Source organism: Nelumbo lutea, chromosome 2 (genome assembly GCF_056320005.1).
Source record: "Nelumbo lutea isolate HS-2025 chromosome 2, American lotus-T2T, whole genome shotgun sequence".
Classification (NCBI taxonomy): Eukaryota; Viridiplantae; Streptophyta; class Magnoliopsida; order Proteales; family Nelumbonaceae; genus Nelumbo; species Nelumbo lutea.
In genome coordinates this window covers 40110217-40123390 of record NC_142685.1, presented here as the reverse complement: position 1 = coordinate 40123390, position 13174 = coordinate 40110217, and the positions used below count along the sequence as shown (strand labels likewise).

At 34.0% G+C, this 13174-nt stretch overlaps 1 protein-coding gene across 1 annotated transcript; it reads left to right on the top strand.

Annotated features, from left to right (window-relative positions):
- The first annotated feature begins 4349 nt into the window (after positions 1 to 4349).
- On the top strand, positions 4350 to 12371 carry LOC148870035 (NAC domain-containing protein 92-like). The gene is made up of 3 exons (XM_088972666.1): positions 4350 to 4929; positions 5747 to 6018; positions 11580 to 12371. Exons 1-3 carry the CDS (start codon positions 4761 to 4763, stop codon positions 12084 to 12086), a joined length of 948 nt encoding a protein of 315 aa, XP_088828792.1. The 5' UTR covers positions 4350 to 4760; the 3' UTR covers positions 12087 to 12371.
- The last annotated feature ends 803 nt before the right edge of the window (positions 12372 to 13174 follow it).

Below are 13174 nucleotides of genomic sequence, written 5' to 3'. Positions count from 1 at the left end.
AAAAACAAAAAAAGAGTACCGAACAGGCCAATATACCCTACCGGTGTATCGCCCTGTATCGATACTTTGAACCTTAAGATCATTCAACAGGTTGCAGTTTCTGGATACTTACACGAGATGTTGGGAGAAATCTTGTGTTGGCCTTTGAATTTGTGCTTTGCTGAACTTCTCTAAACTCGTCATTGTGGAGGTAAACATTCTAAATCTAATATGCATGTCAAACATGGATTCCTCTGATTACAAATTTACAATATCAATATTAAAATTATCGATCCGTCGCCTTCAAAGCTTCCCAAACAATGTCTTACTCTGTGAGATGAAAGACCCATGAACTGGTTCATTAACCACTCCAAATCCATACCACCATATCAATATTAACCATGTAAACATAAAAACATTAATCAGGGAAAAAGTATTTTTTAAAACCATCAAAATCGGTGGTGAAACCTGTCGGAGGCGTGCATTCAGGGCTTGTTGCTGACGTTCCAAGTGAGGAATGGGGTGGAGTTTAGTTCAGTTGCAGAGGACTCAATAGCGGCAGTTTTGGAGTCCAAACTGCCGTTAAGTGCTCGGCTCCCGTTAATTTTGAAATGTAAAAATTGAGATGGCGAGGCCCAATGGTATTGGAGGGTTCGTGTAAAAAGTGGATCTAAGGGTTCATAGGACGTAGGGGGGAAACAGAAAATTTTTATAAGGGGCCAAAACCTAAATGAAATATAGATGGATCCATAGGGGGGCCAACCATTGAGATGGGCGGTGGGGACAGGGGAAATTTTACATAAAAAACTGTATTACTATGAAGATTTTCTGAACCATAGGGGGGCCATGGCTCCCCTTTGGCTCTGCCCCTGATAGGACGTGAGCTTGGGTTACATGGGGCATATTTTTCCTTTTTCGGGAGTGAAAATGAATGGAAAACAATCTTGAACTCAAACCAGATTTCCTGCCCACCACTCCCTACCTGCCTTGAATTATGAGATGTGTGGCTGCAATTCAAGGTAGGTAGTTATGTTCCATGGTAATAAACGTGTTTGGTTCATGACCATTTCTTGAAGGAATATTTATACTTTGGAAATAGTAAAAGCAAGGGTTTTAAAATCGAATCAGACAACTAACCAGTCAGGGGTCCAATTCCTGGGTCGAATAGTCTGATCGTTCAAACTGAATGAACGTTCTAACAAAAAATAAATAAAAAATAAAGCCAACTAAACCGTTGAATTGTTCAAATGGTTTAACCGCCCGAATTACTGATTTACTGACCAAATCAACATTTTTTGGCAAAATAATGGTTCTGGAGTAAAACGGATCCAGTCGCCTAACCTATTCCCGATTTTTCAAGTTCCGTTTTGAAAACCATGCAAGAAAAGCAGGTAATGGGCTCTTTGTATATATTTTTTTATTATTATTTAAGCCAATTAAGTGTTATTAGGCGTCATACTATTGCAAGAAGGAAACCTAATTTTGGTGTTTTTGCAATGATAGATTTCACGTACTCGAAAAAGTTACTTAAAATGCCTCAAGCAAACAAGAAAAATTTGGGGTGAAACGGCCATGCCTCTCTTATGTTCATGTGATGTATAAACGACAATAGTACCAAAGACTGTCGTGGCTTTTTATCCACCGTTAGCGATTCCTCCTTTCCAAAAGAACGTGGAAATTCCAACTAACTCAATTGCAAAATGAAAACCAACATATATGATATATTGCAAGGCAAACATCATGAGAATTTGATTTTTTTTGGCTGTACGCTGTAGAGTGTAGACAGCCTTTGTTGTCTACAGCAATGTTGCGTATCGGATGAATGGATACTGTATTTATATATATATATATGTATTATTTTTTTTTACAATCAGTTTAGGGGATCGATTTAGGTCTCCTCCATCCTCTGAACCGATCAGACCTCCGATACACTCACTGTAGGGGCATATCGGAAGGGTCCCAGAATGATACGTATTGATTGATACATGTCAATACTTTGAACCTTGGTCTACAGGACTCTTTTAACATGATAAGTTAATTGATATGAAGTCCATGTAAACAGTGGCATTTGAGATCTTATTTCCTGTAACTGTGGTCACAGAATTTTCTTGCAACCTCCGATGGAAACTAGTGGTTCTTTTGAAAAATGTGGCAACGGTGGTAATTGAGATCACTCTAACTGTTACTACATCCTTAGCCACTGAATAAGATCGTCTTTATTTGGAACATCTTTAACAATAATAGAGATATTCCCAATACACAGTTGTAGTGTCCTATAGATAGGGATGTGAAAATAACTTGCGGGCAACAAATTCGAGCCTTTTGCAAGTTAGCATGATATCACTGAGCCAGTAGAGGATTGATCCTCTCCTCATTGGCCAGCAGGGAGAATTTGGAGGACCAGTCTTTGTCATTTATGGAGCCAACAGAGGATCAATCCTATCCTCACCGGTCAATGATATACCTATTAATTAAGGCTATATTTGGTTTGAAGGAAAAAGGTAAGGAATTCTATACAAGGTTTGTATAAGATTCCCTATCTTTCCCTACTTTTTCGAGTTCAAATCAGCACCCCATGGCACATCTCAACTGTGTTTGGAAAATATCTTCCAATGACAAGTAGGGAAGATGTTCCCAATACACACTAACATGTGCATGTGGGACGCTAATGTGATCTATATACTTTTTCTTTCAAACCAAATACAACCTAAAAAAAAATTGATCACAATTGCTAATTTGCCCCTATATTCATGCTAACGTCTCATGCACAAAAAGCTTCAAAACAGCCAAAATTTTCCCAAACAGCAATAATACTTGCTAACATTAACATTTAACTTGTGATGCCGAGGAATTCTGTAGACAGGCCAGGCTGTTATATGCGGACAGCCAAAGTAATACTAGGTTTTGCTGAGTTAATGGATATCCATTGGACATCCGTAATTGTTGATAATAAAAAAGGGGGGACATGTGCCACTTATCAATTACCAATAAGTGTTATCAGGCTCGGATTAGATTTGAATGATCGGACGGCCGGCCAAATTCCAAAACGGTTTGGTTCGTGGGTTGTTGGTTCTTACAAATGTTGACTTGGTTGGTTAAACCTACATCATGTTCATAACAATATATTTATTATTTTTTTAAGCCCATTTTGATAATATAGCTAGATTTAGAAAATAATTTAAGATATTCATTATTCTTTATTTTTTCATTAATTTTTATTTGATTGAATTGAATAGAAAATTAGACAATCTATTGTATATATTAAAGAAATGTGGTCACGCAACAGCCATCCCCACTTGGTACTTCAGTTTTTTAGAAAATAGGATATCAAAAGTGGTTAATTAATTCTATATTTAAATAGAATAATTATCTTAGAAGTGGGTTGCTATTTACAAATAAGACCTTATTTAATCTCTTAGGTCATATTAAAAACAACATAAATTAATAGTGGTTTCCAAATAAAGTAGGTCTGAATAGATTGTGAATTACAAAGATGTAAGACCCATATTAATATTTCTAATTTTATTTTTTATACTTAAATAGTAAATTTTAAACTAAATGATACTATAGGTGTCTTGTACGTAGTACGGGGTCATTCTCTAGTTAAATATTCAATGGAATGCATTTTATGCATTCATTTTAGAATTTAGGGTTTAGAGTTTCGATTTACTAACAAAATAAAACTGAACCAGTGATGAAGTAAACAAAATGGTTCATCCCAAGGTTTTTAAAATCGGATAGGACATGAAATCATTATAGGGGACCAGTTTCAACAGTCCAACCATCCAGTTTGAACAAACAACCCATTCTAACTTATAAAAATAATAAATAAATAAATAACGACCAAAAATCACTGTCCAAGTCTACAGTTCGACCACCAGGGTCAGAATGATTTGCTGTGATTCACGGTTTTTAGCCCAGCGTTGAGGAACAACCATGGCATTTGAGAACTTGTTGATGTAAATGCAAGGTAGAGGGAATTGTTTAATATATAGTTCATCAAACCAAAGCCAGAAGCGGCCAAATACCTTGTATGTCACGACCATTAGTTGGTAAAAGCTTCAGGAACACACTCATGTCCACACACCAAAAGCTTAATATTCAAACTTGTTGATGCCAACTAAGAAAGGGAAGCTTCATATCCTCATCCATCCCCACCATTTCTGTTGTCGGATCTTCATCGGAGAAGTGTGTAGGAGAGGACATCAGATTCCCACAAGTACGTACGTAGTCTTGCATGTGAATTGATGGCTAGCTCCTTAATTAGAGCTTCTCGGCCAAATGCCTCTGAGAGTCCATGACATACCCCAGGTTCCTCAAATTTGGCGATTTCGATGGTGTAACAAGCTTTTTAATTGTTGCTTGGATTTGGGGTTCAAGTGAAATGATCCTTCGAAATCAAGGAAACCCGGATTGTTTGAGCAACCCAAGAGACTTGTTGAGCTGATCATATTCATATTAATGGCTTCTCCTCCAAATGATAGTTCTTAGCTAGAGACTTGTAGCTCAGCTTCAGAGACAGGTCAATCAGTCTCAATAAGGCCAGAGATCACTAGGCTTTTCAGCTGAAATTGATGGTCTTGTTGTTAGTTGAGCGGTTTGTGTGATTGGGTGTGTGGTATAGCTCCCTAAATTACACCATGTTCAAGTTCAATCTCTATGTGATATAAAAACTTATGATATCATATTCATGAACGCCATGGATTAATTTATAGAAGCTTAAGGGTGGTAGCTGAAACAGTTCAAGACCAGAAGAGTTTGTGAACAGGAGAGGAGGAGGGATGGATGGGGTGGCCAAGGAGGAGTCATTGCCTCCGGGATTCAGGTTTCATCCCACTGACGAAGAACTCATCACTTACTATCTCACCCACAAGATATCTGATGCCAATTTCACTGGGAGAGCAATTGCAGATGTTGATCTCAACAAATGCGAACCGTGGGATCTCCCAGGTATAGTAATCTCAACCCTTAATTTGATTCATCTCTTACACCCATCATCATCTACCAACCTGGTTTATCGCACTGCTGGTGCAACAACTCTTGACTTACACCAGGCTTCATTGCTTTCTGGTAAAATTTAAAATTTCTCCTCAAATATGGGCTTATGACTTACACCAGCTTGTTGAATCTACAGCTCTGGAAGCTTTTAATTAAGTTTCCTTCATGCTCTTAATTTACTCACAGAGCGCGCCTCACAAGTTGCAGCTATATGCACTGTGAATATATAGAATTACGAGAGATAATCCCGATGTGCGCGCGCGGCTGAAACCTGCAAATACTGTAAGGTTGGTGTGAGGCGCTTTATGTGAGGAGAAAATTTTAAAACATTGAAATTTCCAATGTATAGTTGGATGAGCGTGACTAGCAAAATGTCATGATCAGACTCTACTTGTATATGGTCATTCATGCATGGAGAGATTCAGTATGCACAACTGCAATGTATTGTGACTTTTAAGGTTGGTCTGAGGCACTCTTTGGAGGAACAAATCCTAATTCTTGATTTTAAGGCCATGAGCTGTAATGCAATAACCTGGATTTACTCCTAGCTAACAGAGTGCTCACACCAACTTCACAACACATCCTACTATACATTGGGAACATCCTCATGAATAATGGCATGCAAGTAGGGGAGACGTTCTGATATATAGCTAGGTCGACATTCTGTGAGGTTGGTGTGAGGCGCGTTATATGTGTGAGGAGCAGATCCAGACCAGTGGTGCAATTTCTTAAGACCTGACACAAACAAAATTTTCTCTCTCATGTGTAGGGAAGGCAAAGATGGGAGAGAAAGAGTGGTACTTCTTCAGCCTTCGAGATCGAAAATACCCAACTGGAGTACGCACAAACCGTGCAACGAATGCTGGATACTGGAAAACAACTGGGAAAGACAAAGAGATCTTTAACTCTATTACTTCAGAGTTGGTTGGAATGAAGAAGACATTGGTTTTCTATAAAGGAAGAGCTCCCAGAGGAGAGAAAACCAACTGGGTCATGCATGAATACCGACTCCATTCCAAAACCATCTTCAGAACTGCCAAGGTAAATTAGCTTACTCGTCTCTTGATCAATGATAACGATTAATTGGATGTTTATCATATATTGAGTTGCTTCTGATTAATTATAACTATTGGAATAGATCATATTTTATGGACGCAGCATTTGCTCTGAGCTATAAAATCTCTAGAGACAACATATTGTCCCCTATAATTAATAAGATTACAGATACTAGCTGCATGCATGAAAATACATGCTCGTCTGAAGCGATTTCAAACCTTCACCCAAACAGACAAACAACCTGTGTTAAAAATAAATAAATAAATAAGTTCTTCCACTTCTATTTTCACGATTGGATTGACCCGAGTTATAATTGGGTTGGAGCCGATTTTGATTGTTCCAAACCGATCAATCCAAACAGATTATATGCATAATTGTTTAAACAATTATGTATATACATATTTATTTTGGGCAACTATATATATAGATAGATAGATAGAGAGAGAGAGAGAAATTGAGGTTCAAAATATTGAAACTTATTGGGTTGTATATTCATCTTATTGGTGGCCTTCCGATATGCTTCTATAACGTATGTTTCAGGGTTTGACCTAGTTCAGGGGTAGAAATGCCTTAAACTTATTTTTATGAACTAATTTGGAAAAAAAAAACACTAAAAAATAATTAAGAATAAACTTCAATATATATGTTGATATATACGAATGAAATATAGTAACTTAGAGGCTTTAATAGAGGGGCTTTGTGAATAAATTGTTCGGGCTAAGCACCAAAGCACTAACCAAAAAAGAAAAGAAGCACCAACTTACTTCATAACGTGAAGAATTCTAATAAAATGGAGCTTACGCAGTTCTTGGAAACTTCGCCCTAGAGACAAGGTGGGACCCATTCAATTCTTGAAAATTTTATACAAGCAAGATGGGACCGTTGATGGAAATTTGTGAAGAAGATAAAAGGTGGGCTAAGTTTCTCATGGGGCGAATAATTCCAAGAACCACACAAGCGCGTTGCATGCTAGCATTTCCCGGTTGGCAAATTTGGATTTGGTCGTACCTTTTGGATCATTTTTTGACTTTATGAATTGGATGGTACATATTTGTTTGACGTTTTGGCGTAACCTAGCCTAACTGGTTGAGAAGGACAATTGTTTTTATTATATTATAAAAGTCAATGGACATTTGGACTGACCTCTAAATTTCCCTCTATTATTATTGGGAGGTTGCCTAAGAAGGATAATTGTACTTGGAATAGAATCATGGTTTTAAATATTACAAGATTTTGCTGAATTTTGATTTCTCATCTTATTATTATCATTTTATGGTAAAGGGCTTTATTTTTTTTTTTGGTCATTTACTAGAATATCTATCCTATACTTTGCATTTTACTAAAACATCCTTTATAGTTTAAAATCTATTTTTTTAGTCGATCTTTCATTAATAAATATTTGTTATATATGTCAACTGAAAATAATAACATGATCATCTAAACTAAGTGAAAATTGTTCAAAGGCATGGACCCATATTTATTTATTCCTAATGTACCCCTAACACTTTAGTATAGAAAACAAAATTGACCAGATAGAGAAAAATAAAGTGGTTGTTCATGTTTTACCAGGGATCAAAATGGCATTTTTTTTTGTTTTTACTTTCTTATGATTAAATTTATTTGAATGGATGTTAGGGTTAAAACTGCTATTTTTCACTTTCATCTAATGGAACGTCAATTAAGTAAATTGATAACAAACTATAAGAGATGTTTTAGTAAATTCATGAAACTATAGGGGGTATTTTAGTAAATGAATTATTTTTTTATATTTTTTAATAAAAAGGGCCATAAAACCTCAACCTTTCAATTGATGGGAGCTGAAAGCTGATATAAGTGGGCTTTACACCTGTTATAGGGGTTATAGCCTGGGTCCTAGCCCGGTCCAACCAAGGTTCCAAACTTAAAACATAAGCCCAAGCCCAAGCTTATATGGGCCTAGACCAAGTAGGGTCTGATTTTGTAATATAATTTTATAAACGTTTATTATATTCTGTAATATAATTAATTTTTTATTAATATTGAAATTTAAAAATTAATAATTGTTTTCATGAATAATTAAATTAATTATTTTATTATTATTTTAATATTGTGATTAATTAAAAATTCCCAAGATACAATTACCAATTTATTATTTATATATTCATCATTATTTCAGAATTACCAAAGTTAAATACCAATTACTATTTTTAATAATTAATTTTAGTGACATATTACCAAAAAATTAATTATTTTATTAAGATTAAAGTTTAAAATTTAATAATTATTTGTATGAATAATTAAATGAATTATTTTATTACTTTTTAATAATTCAAAATATTAGTTTTATTAATAAATCATATTACTGAATACTACTATTAACAATAGTAATATTTTTTATAAAATAAGAAGTATAAGATTTATTAATTCATATTTAATATTTATTAATGATAATTATAAAACTATTCATGATTTTTTAAATATTAATTATAAAATTTAAAAATCATTATTAACTTTTTTTTGAATAATTAAAAATACCTAAAAATAATATTTTTTATTAATTAATATTATTGTTAATAACTATAAATTAAAAATAGTGCTATTAATTACTAGCGGAGACCCATGAGCTGCATGAGTTTTCTTAGAAGAATTTGAAGCAAAAGGAGATAGGCTTGTAGCTTGGGTTGAGTGGGCCTAACCTGAGCCCAACCCATCTCAACCAAATCTTTTGCACAAGTTGGGCTTGAGTTTTAGAACTTTAAGCTGGTTTTAGGCCAAAAAACTCAAGGCTAACCTAAACTCAAGTTGGGCTTGGGTTGTGGCCTTGGGTAGTTCGTGCTCAATTCAACCCAGTTGATCTCATACCAACATTTTATGATAGACTAGGCTCTATAGCTCAATATGCCCAAGTCTAGCTCAAGATGTTAGGTTAAGCTCGAGTTGAGCCTAAGTTGGTAAACACAGGCTTAACCTTGGGTTGTTAAACTCAGGCTTGGGTTAGTAAATTACCAGTAATTATTATCATTCTATTGTTGTTATATATTAGTAAATTATAAATAATTATTGAAAACTACCAATAATCTTTCTCTTACCAACCTAGCCTTAACCTAAGCTTTAACCCAACATCTTGGGTTGGGCTTAGGATTGGATGTGTTGAGCTTTGTGGCACAATTTCTAGGTAGAATATATTGATAATATACATATATGTATATCACAAAATGTTGAGTGGGCTCAAATTGATCGAATGGGCTCGGGCTACCCATGCCCTCAACCCAAGCTCAACCTGAATTTAGGTTAGACTTCAATTTTTTGGCTTAAGTCCAACTTAAAGTTTGAAAACTCAAGACCAAACTATGCAAAATCTTTGGTTGAGTTGGGTCAAGCTCGGGTTAGGCCTATTCAACTTGCACCTTAACTCCTTTTGCCTCAAGTTATTTTAACAAAGCACGTGCATCACACAGGTCCCCACTAGTATATATACTGAAGTAGAAACATGCTACATCATGGCTTGACCTTTCTTCCTTACCCCAACCAAAAACTCTTAGACACTCTTCATTTTAGCCTTTCTTGCTCCATTATGAGCCACCTCATCACTCCCTTCTCCCTCTCTCATAATGAATTATTTAACTTTTTTAATTAATTACCGATATTAATTAATATTATTTTATGACATTTCTTTTATTATTTAATTAATTAACAATATTAGCAATACATCATTTAACAATATTTATTAATTAATTATGGTATTTATTTAATTAAATGCCATAATTAAATACTGTTACAAAAATACATCTAATACTTTTAAATAATTAAATAAATAACATAATTAATAAAAATATTGTTAATTAATAAATTAATAATTAATTATATCAAAATACTGCTAATTAATTAATAGTATTTTCACAAATACTATTTATCAATTAAATAAATAAATACCATAATTAATAAAAAAAACATTGTTAAAATACCATAGTTAATTATGGTATTTATTTATTTAATTAAGGTATTGTGGTAATTTTGGTATGCTTAGGGGTTTTTTAGTCAATTAAGATTTAAGGAGGCCAAAACAAAATTCTAATATAATGCTGGGTATTTTGGGTTAAAAAAAATGAAGGGTGGAGATGGATTTGAGCATATAAAATGGTTTTGCGTGTACAAGCCAATGAGATTAGTCAAAATATAATCTTTTTATATGGAGAGCAAACACGGGTATTTTTTATTGAAATTTTATAAGGTGGGGTTTTTAGGCATTTTGAATCAATTGGTGGGGTCAGATTGGTCTAAATAGGCTTAGATTAGGTAGATGTAGAGAAGTAGTGATTTGGTTAGTTTATTAACTTTAAAATAAAATCTTGATGTGATGGAAGGGAAAATGAGGGAATTTTTTGTTAAAATTTGGCAAGGTTGTGTTTTTTAACATTATGGGTTGATTGGTAGCTGGCGTTCTATGAATGTTTTTCTTTCATTTGTTTTGAAATCGTCATGTCATATAAACAAAAAAACAAAGGTTTATAAGACAAAAACAGTGCAAATGTTAGGATGATGTTTGGTACATCTATCACTACGTAGGTGTTTTGAGTTTACATGTTAATTCTCTGTTTGGTTGATAGTGCTGCCACTTTATCATCATCGAGGTGCTCTGGGTTTGAATGTCAATTTTTTGTTTGGTTGAGATTGTTTTTTACTGGTAAGATGGTTTTAAATTAAAATAGTTAGAATTGGTGTTTTTCAATAAATGCTGCCACATCTGCGCAAGCTAAGCATCGGCATTTATTAAGGTTGGAATAACAAAAACCAATAAACGTGTAAAGTGGTGCTTTCAGATAAAGTGTTTATCTAAAAAACATCCATTCATAAATGCTAATAGAATCAAACACATAGGGTTAGTACCATTGCCATTTGTAACATTTTAGGTTAGTCAATACAAATTTTATAAATGGCAACTCTCAATCCAATGTCTATATTTTTTTAGTGGAAGTGATTATCTAGTGTGATGTGAATACAATTTCTAAAAAATTTATATTGACCAACCTAAATCATTACAAGTAGAAGTGGCAATGATACCAAACACAACCTAGATTTGCTTATAAATGTTAATTTATGGGTAATAAAGAGTCAATCATCAAAAAGACATTTACTTTTTGGATGAGAGATAGTATAATAAGGTGGTGTCACACTTAATATAAATATCTCATTTAAATGTTTTAGGTAGCAATGTCAATACCAGACACAATGATCAAAACACTTATTTATCAACATTAGTAACAACCAAACAAGTTTCACGTGAAAGCTCCTGTGTTGAACCTCTCTCTCTCTCTCTCTAAATGTTTGAACCTGAGATGGAAATGATACTAAACACAATCTATGATACATGATAAAATCCATAGATGAAACCATGTTTTTCAAACCAGAACTTCAAGAAGATGCTTTTGGATTTTGTTAATTTTTTAAACTAACAATTTGTTTTCAAACCAGAACTTCATGAAGCAATTTGTTTTCAAACCAGATTACATTAGAAAACACCCAAAGATCTCTGTTCATAGCTTGTTAATAATGTTGTTGTTTGGCAGGATGAATGGGTGGTCTGCCGAGTCTTCCAAAAGAGTGCTGCCGGTGGCAAGAAGTATCTCCCCAACCAGACAAGATCAAATCCTTATAACCTCGAAATCAGCCAAAGCGGCGTGGCACCCATCATGCAGGCCGACACATGTCACTTTCCGGTTGGAAGAAACTATTTAGGTAATGCTGACTTGGCAGAACTTTCAAGGGTCCTACGTGGCACACCAAATGGCAATATACCAACCCAGTCACAGCTAAACTATCCAGGTAGCTGCTATACAATTTCAGGGTTAAATTTGAACATTGGAGCTCCAACACAACCAGCAGTTTGGAGGACAGTGACACCAGTCTTGAATCAACAATCCATAACCACAGATGCATCTTCGTCCCTGCTAACCAATTGCATGCTTTCATCAACTGATGCTGGTTTTAGTGTAGACATGAATGCAGCTGGTAACAATAGGTTCCAACATATGGACCCAGGTGTGGAACTTGAAAACTGCTGGCCTCCCTACTAAGAGAGAGGGGGCATACTTGAAGCTAATTAAATGGTATAGTATATATAATTCAATATAGTAATTGAAGCTTTTCTTTTCTTTTCTTTTCTTATTCATAAAATATATACAGTTTGATGCAAAGTTGTTTTATGGTTATTAATTAATTTTACGTCCCCAATTTTAAGTGGGTAATGAAAAATATGTTTCTCCAAGATTTTTTTTTTTTTTTTGTGTGGCAATTATATGTAATAAATAAGTGTAAAGGGATTCTTTGAGAAATAAGATTGGGATCAATTACTCTATTTACAGACTATTTTGAAAGGAAAAGGTTATTTGCTTATTCATTCAATGTGACAAAGTTTGTCTTATTCATTGTTATTGATAAATACTTAAATAGTTCAACAAAAACAATTTAATACATGTCATCAGATAAAAACACAACAAATTTGAGGAAAAAATCACTAATTATATTATCTGCCTTCTCCTAATGTTCCTTGGCAAGGATGAATAACTCTCAAGTTGTATCAACAATGTGGTTGTGTCCTTGAGCAAGCAATGTAAAACTACAAATAGCTAAAAAAAATCAAGTATTAACAAAAATTACACTCAATAGAAAACTAAATCATTTTCTTAATATCCATGTAACAAATGATTGAAGCAAATCAGACTTAAATCTAAAACTAATACCACCTAATTCTAAAGCTAAATTTTACAATAATGCTAATATGAAAATGAAAATTGCATAAGAGAATCATAAGACAATTTCAGGTCTAAAGTTGAAGCTTAAAAAACATGATAGATTTTGAGATGGGGTTCAAGTACAAATGGACCCCAAGCTGACCAGCAAAAAGTTTGTCATTTCACCTGTATATATAAAATATATGTGGTGCTCTGCTGTCCCTCACAAGTAAAATTTTATTTAAGTTGGTGAATGTTAGATCCCCAACAGTGATACCACCCAATTTCTTTCCTTTTTTTTTTCTTTGAAAATCAAGATAAATATGTTATTGATAGTAATGGATAAGTATAGAAATTTACAGTTTGCCCTGTTTACAAAGATTTCTGTACAAAACAAAAACAAGCAAAAAATAGGTAAGTATGCATGCAAA

What these genes read in the sequence shown, in the direction of transcription:
- LOC148870035 (XM_088972666.1), top strand. Translation starts at nt 4,761, where the DNA reads ATGGATGGGGTGGCCAAGGAGGAGTCATTGCCTCCGGGATTCAGGTTT. An exon ending in CGAACCGTGGGATCTCCCAG is followed by an intron (nt 4,930 to 5,746) that starts GTATAGTAATCT and finishes TCTCATGTGTAG; the next exon opens with GGAAGGCAAAGATGGGAGAG. An exon ending in CCATCTTCAGAACTGCCAAG is followed by an intron (nt 6,019 to 11,579) that starts GTAAATTAGCTT and finishes GTTGTTTGGCAG; the next exon opens with GATGAATGGGTGGTCTGCCG.